Raw genomic sequence first — 20,922 nt, 5'->3', positions numbered from 1 at the left:
ATGGGGGTGGGGGCTGTGTGGGATGGGGGTGGGGGCTGTGTGGGATGGGGGCTGTGTGGGATGGGGGTGGGGGCTGTGTGGGATGGGGGCTGTGTGGGATGGGGGCTGTGTGGGATGGGGGTGGGGCCTGTGTGGGATGGGGGTGGGGGCTGTGTGGGATGGGGGCTGTGTGGGATGGGGGTGGGGGCTGTGTGAGATGGGGGTGGGGGCTGTGTGGGATGGGGGCTGTGTGGCCACTTGTGACTGTGGACGATGATGGAGGTGGTTTGTGCAGCCTCGTCGTGGCAGGCGGAGTTGTCTTGTCAGATTCATTGGCGCCGAGTGGGTGGCCCAGCGGCTGATACCGCGGCATGGCAATGAGCAAGCACCGCTCAAGTCCAGGGTTCGAATCCAGGTTTCAGCTGCCCGCGATTAAACAAAGTGCTGTGCGGAGGTCCTGATATGTTGCTGTTTGTGTGTTGCTGTTTGTGTGTTGCTGTTCTCTGTGCACCTTCATAGGCGCTCACCAACAGCACTTGCCCCAACAGTTTGTTAAGGCTATACGGGGGATCTTTTGTGTGTTTGTGTTGCTTTGTGTGTGTTTGCCCAGCGCCATGCGGATTTTAATGAGTGTGACTGGGTGGAGATGATCGGCATCGCTGCTCTGGGGGGGGAGGGGTTGTATTTCTGCCTGAAGGCCCCTCGGGGAGATAGTGAGGTTGGGAGTGGGTATAGGAGGGGGGGTAGGGAAGGTGATGTGGAAGTGGGTACAGGGTAGGGGAGTGGATTGGGGAAGGGGGTCGGGGAGGGTTACTTTGGATTCTCATGATGGATGTAACATTCACTCCCCACCAACAACCGCCAGTGGATTTGATTGGGGGTTCCACACTAAAGAAGATCATGACGACTTTGTCATCCCTTCCCTGTCTCTGACGACGAGGAGTCTGCATCCATAACTTTCCTCCCCTTTCTCATCGTCCAAGTGCCCATGGAGGCGTTGGGAGTGACAACGATTTTAATGAGTTTGAAGATTGTCTACATTTGCCGTTTAAAATTTTAATCTATTTTCCATGTAGCAGTGAAAATGAGGGGTCTCCCCCTCCCCGCCAGGCACTGCGTGCGAGTGGATATTGCCCCGAGGGGCACGGTGCGGTTATTGCGGCGCGCGGACGCGATATTAAAAGCCCCCGGGCTCCGCTCCTTATTAACATTTAGCACGCGTCCTCCATTATTGTGGGGCTGCTGCTACATCACGGCGCGGTTATCAGCGTGCTTCCCACTCGCTTCTTAAATGCTTCTCGAGCGTTGCCCGTGTTGGCGTGGCCTGTGAGTAGCGACGCGGCCCAGCGGCAGCGCCTTTGCCACTTGTAACGCAGGTTTGTGGTTTGAATCCAGCAGGCTGCCGTGGTTATTACTTCGGAGCTTGTGAATCGTAAAGAAATCTGGGCAGTCTGCACCACTCACAGTGGATGTTAAAGATTCCATGACGTCATTCGGAGAAGAGCAGTCCCGCCATTGTGCGCCGGTGTCATGGTCCAAATTTGTCCACATTTGAAAAATGACACCGCTAATTATGGAACGGTGATTGTCATCCCCCGACTGTGCAAACGTAGCAGGACCCTCCTGAAAACGTATCAGGACTCAGTGAGGCTTTCCTGAGTAAACAAGTGGGAGTTCTGCTGTGTTGATCATAGTCAGGTTGATTTGTTTAAGAATGCGTTACACGCAAAAATCACTTCTCATCTCAAACATCTGGAAGGGTGCCCCTAGTAGCAGCCGTTCCAGTGTGGCTGCAAGTAGGCAATGATATGGAGTAATTTTTAGCACTTTGCAAATTTAGACAATGATGTTGATACACAGTGGTCTTCTTGTTTCGAATGACATCACTGCGAAGCAGACGTTGCATAGTGATCTTTATGGTTCATACACCTGCAGTAATAACCAGGGCAGCCTGTCGGATTTGAGCTGCAAACCTCTGCTTAATTAGCGAACGCTGGTCCATGTCACCACCCCAATGACGCCCCGTGTGGTGGTGGCCTTGGGTAGAGGCCTTGTGTAGCCACTGCTGTTTGTGGAGTGAGAGGCTGCATGGCATCCTCACTGCACAGTGGCAGCGTTGTGTACCCAAACGGGGGTGGCAAATGGACAATTTGCCCCACACTGGCCTGGTTTTTTGTTGTTGTCGGCGATACATAACATGTCCCTACACGACATACGGGCCTTCAGGAACCTCTGGGTGGCCCTGGTGGCACCAGCACCGCTCCCCTTGTGGACTTGATCCCACTTAGGAGCGATGTGCCGATTGGGAGAACGTGGTCGATGTCTGAATGGGGTTGCTGGGCGAGAGTGTGTAGCAGCGGCTTTGTGGGAACGAGTGGTGATGCTCAGGCTCCACCTCACTTGCGGCGCCTCCTGTATCTGTGCAGCTGAGACTGCTATTTGGGTGCCGTGTTAGTTGAGTGGATGCTGTCACTGTGCAATCTGAGTATAGTGTGAGAGCTGAGTGGGTGGCGTGTTTGTGCTGTGGTGGTGCTGTCTTGGTGCTGTGTGGAAACTGCATGGTTTGTCGCTCCATACAAAGTTCCAACCACAGTTTTACCCTCCCTTGTCTAATCTTGCGAAATCTTAACCCCCTTACAAGAACACTTGCACCAGCTTGAAAAATTCAAGCTGGCCTGCCTTCACGTGTACTTAGCCTGGCACAAGTACGGTGGTGTTTTCACCACCACTTAGTGGTAAATGGTGGTTGCTATGTAAGCACGCCCGCGTGTCAGTGTGCATCGCTGGATGGACACACGTACATGAGGAGCAATCGTGTCAAGGTTAGCGCGCTATACTGTGAACCTGGTAACCTCAGTTCGATTCCCACGCGGTGACAAATCTCTAAATTGATCCTGGGCCTCTCCTGGGTCCATTCGGTCTTAAAATCAGTCCCTAGTGCGGTGTATGAACATAGATAGGGAGACAAAGGCACTCGGGCGTGGTACTGAAAATAAAAAACATTCTGATGGGTGCTCGCTAACAGGACTTGCTGCAACAGTCTGTTCAGCCTATTGGGGGGGATTTTTGTCTTCGTACAGCCACAGATGAAGCGACGATCCGTAGGTACTTCGCGAAAGTGGAGGAAAAGTTTTTCCAGACATGCGAGAAGGAGCTGTCCAAGATCAACACCTTCTACTCTGGTGAGTTGCAATACGTGCATGGTTTGTGAGTGTTTGTGTCTGTGATGTGCATGTCTTTGTCTTTGTGTAGTTTTGGGGAGCGGTAGTGAAGAGGTCCGCACGCTGCACTATGAAGCCGTCGACCCAAGTTTGATTCCCCCTCAAGGCCAACACCAGTAACGAATATCTGAACCGGTCCTGGGCCTCCCCTAGGTCGACTCGTCCTCAAATTAGTACCTGATGTGGTTTGTAAACATTGCCACTGCGGAGACAAAAGCGGCCGGGTGTAGCATTGGCCACCCACCCCCTCGTGTGCCGTGCTGGCCTTCATAGGTGCTTGCTAACAACATTTGCCCCAACAGTCTGTTAAGGCTATAAGGGGGATCTTTTTTTTTGTGTGTACGTCATGTTTGTTGTTTGTGTAGTGTTAGTTATGTGCTGTGTCCTGGACTGTTGTACTGTGTATGTAGTGTGCGTATGCTTGTCTGTTGTTTGTGTGTGCGACGCACGCGATGTGCATCGTGAGCGAGGATCTGTGCTGCTGATGAACGCGCTGCTGCGATGGAGGTGGCTTGGGTGCAGTGGTGGCCCCTATCGGCCTTGGACTGCAATGCTTCTGCTGCAGATCCTTATCCTTGAGCTGTACATATGTTCATGCGTGTGCGCATGGGGCATTTGATGCCAAGGGGGTGCAGATGAGATCAAAGGGGTGCTCGAGAGATCAAGGGAGTGCAGGTGAGATCATGGGGGGTACAGGTGAAATCAAGGGGTGCATTTGAGATGGGGGGAGTACAGGTGAGGTCAAGGATGATCAGGCAAGATCAAGGGGTGCAGATCAAAGGAAAGCAGGGATTATCAATGGGGTGCACTTGAGATCAAGGGGTATCTAAATGTGTACACATGTTTGTGTTTATAGTTACACCTACGTGCCTGTACCTGCATCTGTACACATGCGTGTGTGCCTGTACTTACGTGTGTACACCTACTTGTGCGCATGTATCTTCGTGTGTACACCTGCGTTTGTGCTTGTACCTGCGTGTGTATACTTGCGTGTATGCGTGTGCCTGTGGGTATACACCTGCTTGTGTGCGCGTGTACTTGCATGTGTACACTTCTTATGTGCCTGCATGTGTGTGTCCTCAGAGAAGCTGGCCGAGGCTCAGCGCGGCTTCTCCACACTGCAGGGGGAGCTGCAGTCTTCTCTGGAGGCCCAAAGGGAGGGGCCCCTGGCCCCCACACCGCCCCCGCTGCTCCGCCGCCGCAAGAACGTGTTTGTGTCGCACGAGGAGCGCGTGCAGCACCGCAACTTGCGCGACCTCAAGCTGGCCTTCAGCGAGTTCTACCTGAGCCTCATCCTGCTGCAGAATTACCAGGTCTCCCGCCACCACCACCACCAGACAAAGATCCCCCCCTATAGCCTTAACAGACTTTTGTTAGCGGGCACAGCACACGAGGGGTGGGTGGCCTGCACCTCATGGAAATGTTTGCACACTTCACCAGGTACTTGTTTGAGGCTGAGTCGACCTAGGGGAGGCCCATGACAGGTTAAGATAATTGTTGCTTGTGTTGGCTGTGAGTGAGAATCGAATTCGTGTCTTCAGGTTGGTAGCGCATCACGCGAACCGCTACACCACCGACACCACTACCTTCGTACCCTACGTCGCCACTCCCACCAGCTGTCCCCACGCCGAACTACCCACTGCTGTGCGCGCACACTCCCCCCCTTCAACATCCCCCACCACGAGCCTATGTGTGGCACGCCTCAAGAATTGTTACCCTTGAGACTCACGGTTTTTCATTACTTTTGTTGTTTATCTGAAATATACGATATCCCACTGGTAGCTGCTGTCGATGCTTCAGGTCTCGTGTAAGGGTCAGATCCAAAAGTTGCGTCTTTACTTACAGCCTTTCTATGAGAAACACTGGAAACTCATCACAACTAACTCGGGTCATTATTATGATTTAATTTACTATTGGGGGTGTTCACTAAGTGGTGGACATAAGCCTATTGATGTTACCCTCGTTTAGTTACCTCTTCCCCCCCCTTTTCTCCAAATGGACTCCCCCATGTGACGGTTCAATGTCTGTGCCTCGGTTTTTAGGGATTTTTCCAATTGATGTGAACCCTTTGGAGTTGACGTGTATGCTACCCACTCATGCTGTCGCTCTCAAATCAACTCTTGGCTTGGTACTATCGGATGATTGTCACTTTGGTTACAACTTGTATCCTCACAATGACGTGAATGATTATTATGCGTTGTGTATTCTAGAGTTTTGCATTGAACTAGGACCCATAACTAACAGAGGAGGGTCCTTGCCTATAAACATCTGGCAGTTCACCAACATTCGGTCAAGCAAGCCTGACTGCTGATGAGACATTAAATGTGGAAACCGGCCCAGAGTTTGTGTTGAACCAATGTTGCTGAAATTATGCACTCTCAGTAGGCTGTGTGGCTGAAAGGATGTGTAATTTATTTTTTTATGTGGAGAGACATGGGAAGGAGCATGTTGTTTGTTCAGATATATTATGAACAGTTTAGATAACTGACATAAGTCGAGTAAGGTTTGGTTGAACAGGAGGCTCATGTAATAAGACTTTACAAGTGAAATCTAACGTTGCAAATGATTCCCGTAGGTGGCGCGGCTTGACCCTGCAACTTTGTAGCACGGGTTTGTGATGTGAGGGTCAGCCACGTTCTTTCCGCTGTGCTACGCTCTGCACCAGAACCTGAACTTCACCGGGTTTCGCAAGATCCTGAAGAAACACGACAAGATCCTGGAGACGAAGCGAGGGGTGAGCTGGCGCGTCGCGCACGTGGAGACGGCACCATTCTTCATCAGCAAGAAGATCGACCAACTCATCCTGGAGACCGAGGTACAGAGAGGAGACATGGTGACGGCAAGGCTGGGCATTCGCTAGACTGCAGTGATGTCGCCCTGCTTGGCCACACCACCAGGCCATCTCATGGCCGCTCCTTTTGTTGTCCTTCCCCCGCACCTCCGATTAGCACGGATGGTTACGTACGGTGCGAAAGAAGGTCTATACATACATACATCAGCCCGTCATCGGGTTACAACAACCCTTCTACTCGGCTCCACCACACGTAGTGCCCACCACAGCAGCTGTCACCTCATGGCGTGTGGTCTCCTCGCCCGCAGAACGTCTTCACCAATGAGCTGGAAGCTGGAGACCGGCAGAAGGCGATGAAGCGTTTGCGAGTTCCCCCGCTCGGAGCCGCCCAGGTGAACCGCAGGCAGCTTTTGTGCTCACCTGTGTGCACATCGCTCGCCTTTCACCCGCACCTCCTGAATGCCTCGCTAGGGGAGAGCTCTCCTGCTCTTCCTGCTTTCTTGTTTAGCGATGCCTGGCATCGGCTTTCTGCAGAACGTGGCGCCACGCGTGGCGTACTCGCTGTTCTTACACTTTTCTCATTTCAGGATTACGAAGTAAACTGGGTTGTGGTTGCGTGCCGCTGTGTATTGACATTTGCACTTACGTGTATTTTGTATGCATGCGTGTGTTCACGTGTGCGTGTGCCCATGTGTACACGCGTTTGTGTTTTATTTCTATGCGCGTGTCCGCGTGTGTGCCTGGGTTTTTATCTGCATGCGTATGTCTGTGCTTGTGCGTATGTTGTATGCATCTGTTTGTCTGTGGGTGTCAATTCTTGCATGTGTTTTTATCTTTGCATGCGTGCGCGTGTGTGCTTGCACGTGGGACCCACAGCCCTCCCCAGTGTGGACCACGTTTAGAGTGGGCCTGTTCTGTGGCGTCTTTCTCGTGCTTGTGGTCACCGTGTCGCTGGCAGGTAACGGCCGCTCAGAAACTCACTCCACTAACTCCACCGTCTGGTGTTCCTCTGCTCCTAGCCTCCTCTCCTTCCACATTCCACCTCACCGTGTCCTTTCCTCCCCCTTGTCACCCTGCCCTGTAACACCCGCACCCCCACTCTAGAACATCCCCTCGGACGTGATATTCCGAGTCGGAGCTTACTTTGGAATCATCATTGTCCTTTTCCCTCTTGCCTCCTTCGCCTTGTCAGGTAGCGAGTGTGTTTTGCCCCCCACTCCTCTGCCCTTGCCCCCCCCACTCCAACCCCCTCTTCCTGCTTGATTATTCCTGCTATGTATTCCTGTGCGAGTCATGCTCACACGTAACCCCCAGTGCACTTCCATGAACACCGCTGTTTTCTATTGGCGAGATATTTGACTTTGCACATTCACTGCAGATTTTCTTGAAATGCACATAGCTGATTGTGATCATGGCGGAGGAGGCACAGTATCTCCCTCTCTGCGTGTGTCCGTGCCCTTGTCTCCTCACCTTTGTGTTTGTCCCTCCGTATCTCTGCGTGTCTGTTCCCCTGCGTCTCTGTGCGCATGTCTCTGCACGTGCGTGCGTTTGTCTTCCCGTGTGTCCGCGTGTGCGCGTCCATCCGCGCCTCTGCGATGCGTTTGTGTCTCTGCGTGCGTGTCCCCGTGTGTCCCTGCGTATCGTCTCCACGCGCGCACCCGCGCAGCGGCCTACGTGCTGGGCTCGGTCCAAGACGTGTGGCCCATGGTGCGCATCTACCGCGGCGGCTTCCTGCTCATCCAGTTCCTCTTCCTGCTCGGCATCAACACGTACGGGTGGCGGCAGGCCGGCGTCAACCACGTGCTCATCTTCGAGCTGGACCCTCGCAACAACCTCTCCCACCAGCATCTGTTTGAGGTAGCAGCACGGTGCTCTCACCGCTCCCCGCTCCCGGTGAGCACGTCGGGGTCGGCTGCCGATTCCGTGCTGTGACTTTTTATTTTGAACGTCGGTATTCACGGAAGCGGTCCTCCTGTTCAGGCTACATGTGGAATCCTTGTGTTTGTGTGTGTGTGTGCAGGTAGCCGGGTTCCTGGGAGTGCTGTGGTGCCTCTCCCTGCTGGCGTGCGTGTTTGGGTCGTACCTCCCTGTGCCCGTGCAGGCCTACCCCTTGGCGCTGTATATCTTCATCCTTCTCTTTCTGCTTAATCCCACCAAGACCTGCTACTACAAGTCACGCGTCTGGCTCCTCCGGCTGCTGGTACGTGCATCTACTTGCTCGCTCACTCGCAACATCTACCCACTGAGTGATGATTGCTTGTGCCAGGTTAGGTGCACTTTTGGGTCATGAGATGGACTCGGTTGTTTTGGGTTGATCGACTGAGATGACTGGTAGATGCACCACCTGTTCTGCCCACTCACTCTGACAGACACTCACCCATTTACCAGGCTGGTTTAATCCAGTATGAATTGTAGTCAGGCCATAGTGATAGCTGCAAGCTGGCATAGCCATTCCTTTCAAGGGGCATCGCTTCGCAAGCATTATGCGCACGTCCTCTTACGGTTGCCTGTCAATGCCTCTGCTGTTCCTGCGCATCTCCACTCCCCACCCCCCCTCCCCAAGTTGCGCGTGTTCACAGCCCCATTCCACAAGGTTGGCTTCGCTGATTTCTGGTTGGCCGACCAGCTCAATAGCCTCGTGGGCATCCTCATGGACCTGGAGTACATGCTGTGCTTTTACGCTTACGAGCTCGACTGGACCAACCTCAGAGGCCTCTGGTACCCAAAAGGTCAGCGCGGCTTCATCCTGCTTCCTTGGCCCTTCCGGCCCAATCGGCCCAGCGCGCAGTCGCGGTTCTTGGTGCACTATGTCACTGACGCTGGGTGCACTATGTCACTGACGCTGGGTGCACTATGTCACTGACGCTGGCGGCACTATGTCACTGACGCTGGCGGCACTGCTGCTGCATGCGGGTGTGTGTGTGTGTCACTGGTGCTACTTCTTCAGAGTGCTGGGGTGGTTAGTGAAATTACATGTTGCACGTGCGTGGATAGTGCGCGTTGCATGTATATATTACACGCGCTCATGTATTGTGTGTGGTTATGTGTGCGCGTGTTTTGTTTGTGCATATCATCCATTACGTGTGTGTGTTGTGCGCATATGTATTGTGTTACACGCGTATGTGTGTATTGTGTTCGCTAAACGGGCGCGGCACGGGCTAGAAAAGAGATGGAGTGATGTGGTACAGGAGGACGTGGAGCTGAGTAGACTTGCCAATGACTGGTACCAGCGGTGTCAAGATCGGCCTCTGTGGAGGAGGCTCGTGAAGGACGCTACTGGGCAGTTGGAGGCAGTCGCCCTCCAACAACAACAGAGGGCGGAGGAGCGACGCTCACAACAACGAGCGGAACGCCGGGTGGCTAAAGCACAGCGAGTTGGCACAGTAGGGGGCACAGGTGGTGCATCAGCCAGTCGTCTCGGTCATCTCAGTCAGTCGACCCGTGGCACTTGCTGGGTCTGCCCCGTGACCTGCCAGCGGGCGTTCGACACTTCACGTGGCCTCAAGGTGCACATGGCCAGGCACAGGCGTCGTGGTCATGTCACCGCTACACCGCTACTTAGTGGCGAATGGCGGTTATTGTTGTTGCGTTCGTGTGCTTTGTAGAAGGGGACCGCGTGTGCAACTCGTATGCATACGGCGTGCGCGCCGTGATCCAATGCCTGCCGGCGTGGATCCGATTTGCGCAGTGCCTGCGCCGCTACCGCGACAGCAAACGAGCGTTCCCACACCTCGTTAATGCCGGCAAATATTCCACTACCTTCTTCGTGGTCATCTTCGCAGCACTCTACAACCTCGGCAAACGTGAGTGCCGCCTATCTCCTGCCTCTTCCACCTCCTCCTCCTCCTTTACAAAGTCTGAACAGAAGATGCTGGTCAAGTGACTTGGCGACAGAGTGGCTCTGCAGGGCTGCGTACAGGAGATGAGACGCACCACCTCGATTCTTATTGGAGTTGGAAGTCACTCTGAATTTGTGATATGATACCATTTTTGGAGAGCAGAGTGACTGTGGTGGGCAAATAGAGGCCTGAACCCGTGAGAGTGACGACGTTGGCTCGAGGCCGGCGGAAGTGCGAGTCACGGTGCGGCACCCCCCCCCCCCCCCCGCTCTGTGCGACGCAGTGGGCGGGGAGAGCTCCTCGGCGTTCGAGGTGCGCGTGTACTTCTACTTGTGGGTGGTGGCGTCGCTCGTGAGCACCTGTTACACGCTCACCTGGGACCTGAAGATGGACTGGGGCTTGTTTGACCGCAATGCCGGAGAGAACTCGTTCCTGCGCGAGGAGATCGTCTACCCACAGAAGGTGGGGGCGCTGCCGCTGGGCGTGTGCGTTCCTGTACATGCGCGTGCCTCACAGCAAGAAGACCCGGGTTCATTTTCTAACTCTGGTGCCTGTGTGGAATTTATTCTCCCCCTGTTCTGTGTGTGTACGTATCTGCGTGCGTTTGTGGCGTTTGTGGGGAATGGTGGCGCAGCGATTCGCGTGCCGCAGTACGAACCGAGCGACCTGAGTTCAATTTCCGCTCACGACCAACACCAGTGACGATTATCCGAAGCAGACCTGGGCCGCCTCCCCTAGGTTGACTTGCCCTCAAACGAGTTACCTGCTGTAGTGTCTTAACATCGCCACGTAGGAGACTACGGTGGCCGGGGTGTGGTGATGGCCACACCACCCCATTCGTATGCCATTTTAGCTTTCATCGGTGCTCACAAACAGCATTTGCCCCAATAGCCTGTGAAGGTTAAGCAGGGATTATTCGACTTTGTGCGTGTGGGTGCGTGTGCGGTGGCAATGGGCAGGCCTACTACTACCTGGCCATCGTGCAGGACGTGCTGCTGCGCTTCTCCTGGGTGCTCTACATCTTCATCCCGGATATGGGCTTCTCCTACATGGGCGATCTGCTCTCGACACTCATGGCCCCCATGGAAGTTTTCAGGTGTGCATGGGAGCCTGGCGCCCAGCCTCACCGTCGCAACCATCAGTGTCGTCCGATCCATGTCTCATCAATTATTGATTAGCGATCTGTCTCATTAATCGTACCTTCTCTGCAGTCTGATCAATGACTTATCCATGTCGACTTGGTGTCTGATCAGTGATCATTGCATTCTACACACTCGGTGTTGGAGTTACTTGGCTTGTTTTTGGGCTCATGCCTGTTCCTGGCTACGTCTGTACACGTGGTTTTGTGTAAATGTACATTTGTGTACTCGTGCAGATTTGCATGTACGCGCCTTGTAGTACATGTAAATCTGCGGTATTGCGTGTTGTGCCACACGTGCATTGCACAGGAGCTGCGTGCGTGTGCGTGTGCGTGTACGTCCGTGTACGGGCGTGTGTGAATGCACCAGGCGCTTCGTGTGGAACTTCTTTCGGCTTGAGAACGAGCACCTGAATAACTGTGGAGAGTTCCGCGCCGTCCGGGACATCTCGGTGGCACCGCTCAATGCCGACGACCAGACACTGCTGGAAGCCATGATGGACTCTGAGGATGGGGTCCGCAACCGGCGCGGCAAGCGCAGCAACGGCAAACGCAACTACAGCTTCTCACTGCGACGCAACCGGTTTGTGCTGCGACTTCTCGCCGCCTGCATTAATCACTAGCTCGGTCTCCCTTCAAAAATCTGCAGATGTTCATTATCTTGCATGTATCTTTGGAGTTGGCATCTTCTCCCCGTGGTCGTGTGCATTTTTCTCCGGGTCCTCCACATTTAGAAACATGCGTTTAAAGTATTTGGCTGCTTTAAATGTCCACATGATAAGCCACTTCGTTGAGCTATCATTTGTGGCCAGGTCGCTTCTGAAAACGAGCTATATAGCTCAGTGGGTTTTGGCTGGTAAAATGTAAAGTTTTAGTTTAGTGTAGTTTGGAATGTCGGTGTGTATAGATTTGATGCATACCTCCATCATGCACGAGTCGTAACCTCAAAGAGGTCTGAGATGGATTCATTACCTAAAATCACTGCTTGTGTAGAGTGGTGGTGTTGACGCGCGCCGACAGTGAGAGATCACGGGGCGGCGCGGGGTGCGTGGTTGTGCGCGCTGACACAAGGTGGGAAATAGGATCGTGGGCAGCGCGCGGTGATTGGTCAACTGGGGTGGGTGCTCTCAGCGACGTCCGCATGAGGGACTATAAAGGGGGACGCGCGGGAGCACTCGGGGAGTTGTTAACCAGTGGAAGATCGAAGACGGAGTTGAAGAGGTAGGGCCCTGAGACCCCTAGTTCCGCTGTCCTTGTAAGGGCCGGGACCCTGTGTGGCTCGGAGGCGAGACTGTGGGACCCGTGGTCTGACGTCCATGTGGGACGAGGCTGTGGGACCCAGAGTCGAGACGGACACCCCAGCCGGGTGGGTTCCGAGAAGCTACGGGGCCTAAGAGCCCGTGTGGGTGTAGCCAGGGGAACCCCGTGGGTTAGGCTGCGGATTAGCCACCCGTGTAATATAAGTTGGTGTAAATAAAGAGTGTGCTACCCGTAAGGTCGTCTCCTGCCAAGTTACTACATTACAACTGGCGTCAAAAGTAAACCTGTCTTCAAAAGGATGGATACTAGGAAGACTACCCGTACCCACGAGCGAGATCGGGAAGACGACGACGTACCGGAGCCACAAGCCTCGGAAGGCGAGGACGAAGAGTTGCCGCCGATGCAGCACTTCGCGGCGATGGCCGACGCTCCGCTCGCCTCCGACACCAGCCTACAGGATGCACACTCCCGCCTGGCGGAGTTGCTGCTCGCCGCCGCTTCAATTTTGGCAGAAATCACCGTTTCAGCAGGCGGGAGGACGACTACGAGGGTGGAGGAGGGAGCGCGGCCGGAGGGATCCCGCCAGAACGCGCTCCGCGCCGAAAGTTTTGAAATTGGCGCCATTTTTGAGGGTCCACCATCGATTGGCGGGAAGCGTGGACACCACGTGGTCGGGGACCTCCACTCTACACAGCCCGCGTCATCGGCGCGCGCCAAAACTCTCCACCATGCGCCTACCGACGGAGCCGACATTTTCGTCAACCACAGCGGTGCGCGGGAAAAGCATTCATCGGAGGACGACGACCAGGTCTTCCAACAAAGACTGCCCACGCTGACGGCGTTCAAGGCAGACGGGGGCGACTGGGGGGCCTTCCAACGAAGGTTCCTCGCACATCAAGAGATGTCGGGCTGGTCCGACACCACTGCCCTACGCGCGCTGCCGGCGATGCTCGACGACGACGCACTTGCGGCCTTCACATCCGCCCCGAGGTCGTCCCGCTCAACGCTCCAGGCCGCGCTACATCTCATGGCTAAGGTGTTCGGACCGCCCTCGACCTGTCGCCACCAGTTCTACGAACGGCGTAAGATGGTTGGAGAAACTACGCTCGCCTATCGCACGGCGCTGCTCGCCCTGGCGGACGCCGCTTTTCCCCGCATGGACAAGGAGGGGAAGGACACCATGGTGACAGAGCAGCTGCTGGCGTTGGCTCACGACCTGGGAGTCCCCATCAATACGGCGGACGAAATGGACATCTGCTCCTTGGGGGTTGCTACAGGTATCCACGCACACGAGGTCCTCAAGTGCAAGCGGGCAGTCGTCTGTGCATCGGCGGGGATCGCGACACCTGCCGCGACGGTCGCCGAGCCTCAGACTGATACGGCTCGGGAGGAGGCCTTCAACGTGTCGAGACCGGGGGAGTGGAGATCGGGAGGTCGTTCGCCCATACGATCGTCCCGCAAGCTGGAGCAACCGAAACCTACGACGTCCCTCGTCATGTGTTACAACTGCGGCCTTCGGGGTCACGTCGCGTCCGGCTGCCGGGCTCCGCGTCAGCGCGCCACGGGACCACGTCCGGACGACAACCAAGGCCCCAAGTCGTCCCAGCTAACCCCGGCAAGTCGCGGCACCCCACACGCTCGGTCCACATACACGGCACACTCGGGTCGCCGCTTTGCGGTGGGGGGACCGCGTATGGGTACCGGGGATTCGGTTCGGCAAGGGGGGTTCGTACACGGCCCGGGAGCAGTCGAATGGTCCGAGTTGGCCCACAGGATAGTGGCTGCGTCGGCCGGGTCGTCCGTAGTAACGGGTTTTATTGACGGGGTTGAGGTCCGGGTGCTGGTGGACACGGGTGCGTCGGCCACTATCATTTCGGACCTTATTTATAACATCCTACCCGTCCAAAGTCGACCCCTTCTTCCGGTGGACGTACCGTTTTACGCGGCGAACGGGGGTTCTTTGGGAATCATCGGACAGATTCGGGCGACTATTTGTATTGGCGATATCAAATTGGCGGGTCCTATTTTTGTGTCATCATCTCTGGCAGTTCCTTGTTTACTGGGTACGGACTTTCTGGCTAAAATGCCCATTAAAATTCTCGTCGATCAGGCCTGCATTGAGCTTCCATCGGGTCGGCGGGTTGCATTTTTAACGAGTCCTACCAAAATACGCACGGTTTGTGCTACGGTTCAGGCGCTGGCAACTCGGACTGTGCGGGTGCCCCCGGGATCGCAAATGTTGGTACCCCTTCGATTGCGAAAACCCCTCGGGGTGGATGCGGCGGAACAAGGTGTTCTGTTGGGGCCGTCAAACAGAGCTGTTGGGGGCCTCGACTTAGCGGTAGCTCAGACCATGGTGCGGGCGGACAGGGATCCGTTCGTTATGGTTCTGAATACGGGATCGCGGCCAGCTGTAATTACACAAGGCACGGTGCTGGCTCACGCGGCGCCGCTACCCGTCGATGAACAGCTCGTTGCACATGCGGATTCTAGCCTCGATACGCATCCTCCATTGGAGGAGGGGACAGAATGGTTGGACTCGTGTGCTGGGTCTAGTAACTTGTCTAGTGTGCAGTTGGGAGCGTTGAGGGGCCTGCTACTCGAATTCGCTGACGTGTTTAGCAGACACAAGTACGATATTAGCTGCACGGACCTGTTGCGCCACCACATAGCGACGGGTGACGCGGCCCCTATTCGGCAGAATCCCTTCCGGCTCAGCCCAGCCGAGAAGGAGCATGTGCAGTCGGCTGTTAATGACATGTTGGCTGCCGACATCATTTCACCCTCTTCCAGTCCGTGGGGTGCTCCCATCGTCCTTGTTAAAAAACAAGACGGGTCCTTGCGGTTTTGTGTGGATTTCCGCCGCCTAAATAAAATCTCGATGGCCGACGCGTATCCACTCCCCAGGATGGATGAGTCGCTGGATGCCTTGGCGGGAGCACAGTTTTTTTCGATGCTTGACCTGCTTTCGGGATTTTGGCAATTGCCCCTCGATGAGGAATCGAAACCAAAGACCGCTTTCCGGACACCAGGAGGCCTATTTGAATTCAATCGATTGCCCATGGGCTTACATTCCGCTCCCGCCACGTTCCAGAGGCTCATGGAATTGGTTTTGTCAGGACTCCAATGGGACACCTGTTTGATTTACCTCGATGATATCATCGTTTTCAGCCGGACTTTCGAGGAGCACCTCCAGCGATTGAGAGGGGTGTTCCTCAGGATGCGTTCCGCTAAATTAAAATTTAAACCGGCTAAATGTCACCTGCTTCGGGAATCGGTCAGGTACTTGGGGCATATCGTTGGCCGTTCAGGGATCTCTACAGACCCTGCTAAGACGCACTGCGTCAGCTCGTGGCCAACGCCAACCTCAGTCACTGAAGTCCGCAGCTTCATAGGATTCGCCTCCTACTACCGCCGTTTTGTCGAACATTTTGCCACCATAGCCAGGCCCCTACACGCTTTGACGGCTAAAGGGGTAAGGTTTCACTGGGGGCCGGAAGAGGAGGCGGCGTTCTGCTCCCTTCGGGACGCCTTGGTGCGGGCTCCTCCCTTGTGTTACCCCGATTTCACGCAACCGTTCCTGCTTGACACGGATGCCAGTAACACGGGTATCGGGGGAGTGCTCTCACAGGTGGTCGGGGGGTTCGAACGGGTAGTCGCCTACGGTAGCAGAGTTTTGTCGCCTGCGGAACAATGCTACTGTGTAACACGTCGTGAATTGCTAGCGATCGTTTTTTTTATACAGCAATTCAGGCCGTATCTCTACGGCCGTCATTTTACTGTTCGAACGGACCACGCGGCTCTCCAATACGCTATGCGGGTGGCGCAACCCTCCGGCCAATTGTCCCGATGGCTGGAGGTCCTCCGAGACTACCAATTCACGACGATATACCGTAAGGGATTGCGGCACTCGAATGCGGATGCCTTGTCGCGGTTGTCGCCTCGCTCGGAATGCGCATGTCTTCTGGGATCGGCGCGGTGTAAACCCCCTGTCACCGTTCCCGCGAAAGTTTTGCTCGCCGCCACTGACGCTCCCGGGGTCGACGCGCCCGCCGCTCCCACGGGCGGGAACTCGTTACTCGCGTTGCCTCTTATCGAGTGGGGCCGTCTCCAAATGGCCGACAGTTCCCTACTCACGTTGCGTCGGAAGGCAGAGGCTCCCGGGGGGGGGGAGACGCGGGTCGGTTCATGGGTGGTCAGACAGGGCCTCCTGATGAAGTGGGACAATGTCCCGGCGTCATACACTCGTTGTTCCATCTGCTATGCGGGGTAGGGTCGTTCTGGCTGCTCACGAACGACTCATGCATTTGGGATTTCACAAAACGCTCGCCCTACTCCAACGGGACTACTATTGGCCGGGTATGGGGAGCAACGTGGCAAACATCCTCAAGGGATGTGTGGGGTGTGCTCAAAGAAAACCGCCACAAATAGCGGCTAATCCACCACTACAATCCATTCAGGTTTCGCGCACGAACGAACTGGTTGCGCTCTATCTTGGGGTCCTTTCCCACTACACCTAGGGGTAACAAGTACCTGCTGGTTGGCGTCGAATACTTCACCCGATGGCCCATGGCGTGGCCACTCGCCAACCAGTCGGCTGCGGCAGTGGCGGACGCCTTTGTCCAGGGCTATGTTTTGGACAAAGGCGCCCCCGAACGCTTGCTGACAGACCAAGGAAAGAATTTTTTGAGCGTTTTGTTGCGCGAGGTGTGCGACCTGTTGGGTACGAAGAAAGTGCGTACCTCCCCGTACCACCCGCAGACTGATGGAATGGTTGAACGTCTAAACAGGACGATTACTTCTATGCTGTACCAACAGGTCTGCAACGATCAGGTTGATTGGGACTTACAGGTACCTGGGGTACTCGCGGCCTATCGAATGGCCCCCCATGCGGCGACGGGGTTTTCCCCATTTTTTCTCATGTATGGCCGGGAGGCCGATCCGGCCATGGATGTCCAACTGGGGATTTCCCAGCCACGTGCAAAATCTAAATTGGCCGACCACATCAAATTTAATATCGCCAAACTGGCTGAAGCGCGAGAGGCTGCGAGGTTGAATTCAAGGTCTCGCCAGGTCGCTAACGAAAGATTGCATGCACGAAAGGTGTATACGCACGATTGGAAACCAGGCGATAAGGCCTGGCTGCACTGCCCACATGCACCGTTGGCTACGTCCCCTAAATTGTTGAGACCATGGAGGGGACCCGTGGAAATCGTGCGTATTGCACGACCCCAGAGTATCCAGATTAAATGGGAAAAACGCCGTTGGTACGTACACCCCTCCCGGCTGAAACCCTTCGCGGCACCGCATGACCCCCCTTTGTGCTGTAACGACTGAGCGTGTGATGTGGCCGTCGACTCGGGGAGGGATGTCGCAGTCTGATCCTCACGTGTCTCCGCCTGACCCACTCCCAGGTGTCTCGGACTTGACGGCTGTTGACCGACGTGAACCGGAACCCCGAGGCACGCGCGGATCTCCGATGCCTGCCCCGTGCCTTCCTGAACTGCCGGCACCACCGGACGGTCAACCGCGTCTGGTGCCGTACGACGGACCAGCCAGGCGGACTCGTGCTAAGACACGACACTTTTCATGAAAAAAAAAAAAAAAAAAAGAGGGGAGGGCCCGAGATTGCAGCTCGCCGCCGCGTTCCCCTTCTGCCCGGTATAATGTCCCGTTCAAGGGGCGCTCGGAAATGAAGGGACGCTGCACGAGTCATTTTTTTGCATACACATTTATCGTTGTCGCTCGCCGGGTTGTACATATTGTCATTGTTGTTGCGGTGCCATGTTCTGATTCTTGCGGATGGCGGAGTTATTGTTGTGTTGTGTTGTTGTGATTGTTGTTTGTGTTACGGGACACACACGTGGGGGGGGGGGGGGGGTAATAAAATGTTTTTATAGCAGCCGGGTCGGCTGCGAGCTATGTGGTAGGGGGTGATGTAGTGGTGGTGTTGACGCGCGCCGACAGTGAGAGATCACGGGGCTGCGCGGGGTGCGTGGTTGTGCGCGCTGACACAAGGTGGGAAATAGGATCGTGGGCAGCGCGCGGTGATTGGTCAACTGGGGTGGGTGCTCTCAGCGACGTCCGCATGAGGGACTATAAAGGGGGACGCGCGGGAGCACTCGGGGAGTTGTTAACCAGTGGAAGATCGAAGACGGAGTTGAAGAGGTAGGGCCCTGAGACCCCTAGTTCCGCTGTCCTTGTAAGGGCCGAGACCCTGTGTGGCTCGGAGGCGAGACTGTGGGACCCGTGGTCTGACGTCCATGTGGGACGAGGCTGTGGGACCCAGAGTCGAGACGGACACCCCAGCCGGGTGGGTTCCGAGAAGCTACGGGGCGTAAGAGCCCGTGTGGGTGTAGCCAGGGGAACCCCGTGGGTTAGGCTGCGGATTAGCCACCCGTGTAATATAAGTTGGTGTAAATAAAGAGTGTGCTACCCGTAAGGTCGTCTCCTGCCAAGTTACTACATTACACTTGCATAACCATCATGCAGCAGGCGAAGAATGGTGACAAATTTCAGTGGATATCCATACGTTTGAAGGATCCTCCAGTCCTTCTTGGTTGACAGAATCAAAGGCTTTCTTGATGTATTTGTGTTTTCGAGTGTGTGCCGTGTGTGTCTAAGAGAGTATAGAATGGTCGTTAGCACACTAAGTGATAAACCCAACAATATCGGTTGACAAATATCTGAACAGGTCCTGGGCCTCGCCAAAGTTGACTCCGTCTCAAATGAGTACCGCTGCGGTGTGGAAACATCACCACTGGCGAGACATGCAGTTGGGCGTGGTGCTGGCCACACCACCCCCGCGTACGCCGTGTCAGCCTTCATATCGAGCCTTCCGCACTTAACGTTACAGCCTCGGATTGCACCGATCTTGGCACGAATGGCATGGTTACGTCACCGCCACTTAGTGGCGTATCGCGGTGGTGGTTGTCGTGTTTGTGAATGCGCGTTGTGTGTGTGCGCGTCTTGTACCTGTTCTGCTCTTCTGGCCTCAGGGTGAAGAACAAGGACACGAAGGTTCTCATCGACGACACGGACGACGAGACGCTCAACACGTAAGCGCCGTCGCCCCAGGCGGCACTGGCAGCCCCAGAGTATGGCTCCCCACTGACTTTGTTTTGAGTTTTTTTTGCATTTCATGAGCGACTGTGGACATTTTTTATTTCGCAAAAACTTTTTGAGAATAATTCATATCACCCACGAAGAGTTCATCTCAGCGGGCAAGAGGTCACCGGGGAGGGCCGTGCTGCCAGGTGCCAGCTCCAGTGCAGAAGCTGCCATTGTCGACCACCCTCCCGCTGCTCGCACTCATCACTCTCCCTTCTCTACACTCACGTTCCTTCCAACTCGCCATCGCTTTCGCACATTAATTGGCAGCGCAAATCTTCTCCCCCCACCTCGCTCATGAGCCCCCCCCCGCCACCCTCGGGAGTTGTCGGCAGAAGCCTGCACTCGCGCACGGGAACGCGCCTCCTCTCACTGAGCATTGAACTCAACTTTACTCACGTTTTGTCCAAATTCTATCCCTGTATGCGAATTTACGCGACTGCGCTTTCTCTCGGAGTGCCGTAGCTTTTTGAAATTTTTATATAAAAAAATTGCCGCACGTGAGCAGTTATAACCAGATCCTGTGACAGTAAAAGTCTTGACTGGAATCTCAAATCTCGAGCTTGCAGCTTACGGACGTTTGTCTCGGTTTCCTTGGTTATACCTAGACGCCCCGTCGATGGCAAAGCTGAGCTGCCCCCCGTCTCACTCTGCCAATGACGCACTCAGGGCTCAAAGGTGCTTGCGGGCTTTCCAGTGGCGCGTGGGGCCCGAGCCCTCTCGACGGGGGGAATCGTGGGCTCTGCTGTTGGTGGCAGCGCGCAGAGACGCGGGGTGCCACAGAGGCAAGTCCGCCCCTTGGTGGTCACGGGGTGGAAATGTATTGAGGGCTCCTGTGAAGGGTCGCCACCTGTCCGGGTTTGAGCCGAACAGTCGGCATTTGGCATCTGCGTGCAGGTGGCAGGAATTGATTTAGTACCGGCATCGCGTTGAACTTTATTACAGTTTACTGCAGTTTTGATAAACCTATGCGGACTGAGAAATATGTCCGGGTTTGGTCTCTGGAAAAGGTGGCGACTACTCCTGGGCCTCCAAGGCATTGGAGCTCAGGTCACACGTGACCTTTTCACTTCATCCGTATATATTTTATATGCATCGTTTGTCTGTGGGGTTTTGGAGCAGGCTGTGACCAGTTTTTGGCAAATTAGCCAGAGACTTTAATCACAGGGGCTGTTGTGCTCCACAAATGGTGCAAGAATCTTTTTGCCATTTAGTGAATGTGAGGTTGTGTGTCACTCTGTATGTTACACGATTAGAGGTGGCCCCACACCAGGACCATGGTCGCCAGGTTCGTGGAGACCCCTCAATTCTCACGTTGTGAAGCCCTGTGCCACCCTAGCGACCTGTATTTCCTCCTCACAGCAGTATGTTGAACTTCTTTCGCACCGTACATAGTAAACTGCTAATCGTTAGAGTAGCACGGTCTTGCATCCATGCAAACCCCAAGCACTAAGCAATGCATCTGTGCTCTTATAGAATTCAGTATAGTGCCGTCGACCTCTTTTAAACGTAGGTTCAAGTCTGGATGTAGCTATGGATGTACTACTAGATTTCATATCGAGGTGTCAACTGCTGTCCCCGTGT

General features: G+C 55.0%; 2 protein-coding genes across 3 annotated transcripts in view; both read left to right on the top strand.

Annotated features, from left to right (window-relative positions):
- Positions 1-20,922, top strand: part of XPR1 (xenotropic and polytropic retrovirus receptor 1) — a 35,132-nt gene that overhangs the window by 12,644 nt on the left and 1,566 nt on the right. The window contains exons 3-15 of one of the 2 annotated variants that reach the window (XM_078865215.1): positions 3,060-3,161; positions 4,284-4,513; positions 5,866-6,015; positions 6,300-6,383; positions 7,096-7,183; positions 7,658-7,848; positions 8,012-8,191; positions 8,555-8,720; positions 9,597-9,794; positions 10,114-10,292; positions 10,790-10,926; positions 11,339-11,551; positions 19,227-19,286. In XM_078865215.1, the coding sequence (XP_078721341.1) occupies positions 3,060-3,161; positions 4,284-4,513; positions 5,866-6,015; positions 6,300-6,383; positions 7,096-7,183; positions 7,658-7,848; positions 8,012-8,191; positions 8,555-8,720; positions 9,597-9,794; positions 10,114-10,292; positions 10,790-10,926; positions 11,339-11,551; positions 19,227-19,286 (1,978 nt within the window). Of the gene's footprint in view, positions 1-3,059; positions 3,162-4,283; positions 4,514-5,865; positions 6,016-6,299; positions 6,384-6,867; positions 6,950-7,095; positions 7,184-7,657; positions 7,849-8,011; positions 8,192-8,554; positions 8,721-9,596; positions 9,795-10,113; positions 10,293-10,789; positions 10,927-11,338; positions 11,552-19,226; positions 19,287-20,922 lie in introns of both variants that reach the window. The other variant, XM_078865216.1, reaches the window with a different exon arrangement.
- Positions 11,680-18,077, top strand: LOC144937779 (uncharacterized). Its single transcript, XM_078865224.1, has 2 exons — positions 11,680-13,843; positions 17,643-18,077. The coding sequence occupies exons 1-2, from the start codon at positions 12,527-12,529 to the stop codon at positions 17,655-17,657; spliced, it is 1,332 nt and encodes a 443-aa protein (XP_078721350.1). The 5' UTR covers positions 11,680-12,526; the 3' UTR covers positions 17,658-18,077.

This window comes from Lampetra fluviatilis, chromosome 20, assembly GCF_964198595.1.
Source record: "Lampetra fluviatilis chromosome 20, kcLamFluv1.1, whole genome shotgun sequence".
In the NCBI taxonomy this organism is placed as follows: domain Eukaryota; kingdom Metazoa; phylum Chordata; class Hyperoartia; order Petromyzontiformes; family Petromyzontidae; genus Lampetra; species Lampetra fluviatilis.
Note: the sequence above shows the minus strand (reverse complement) of the source record. Positions and strands in the feature narration are given on the sequence as shown.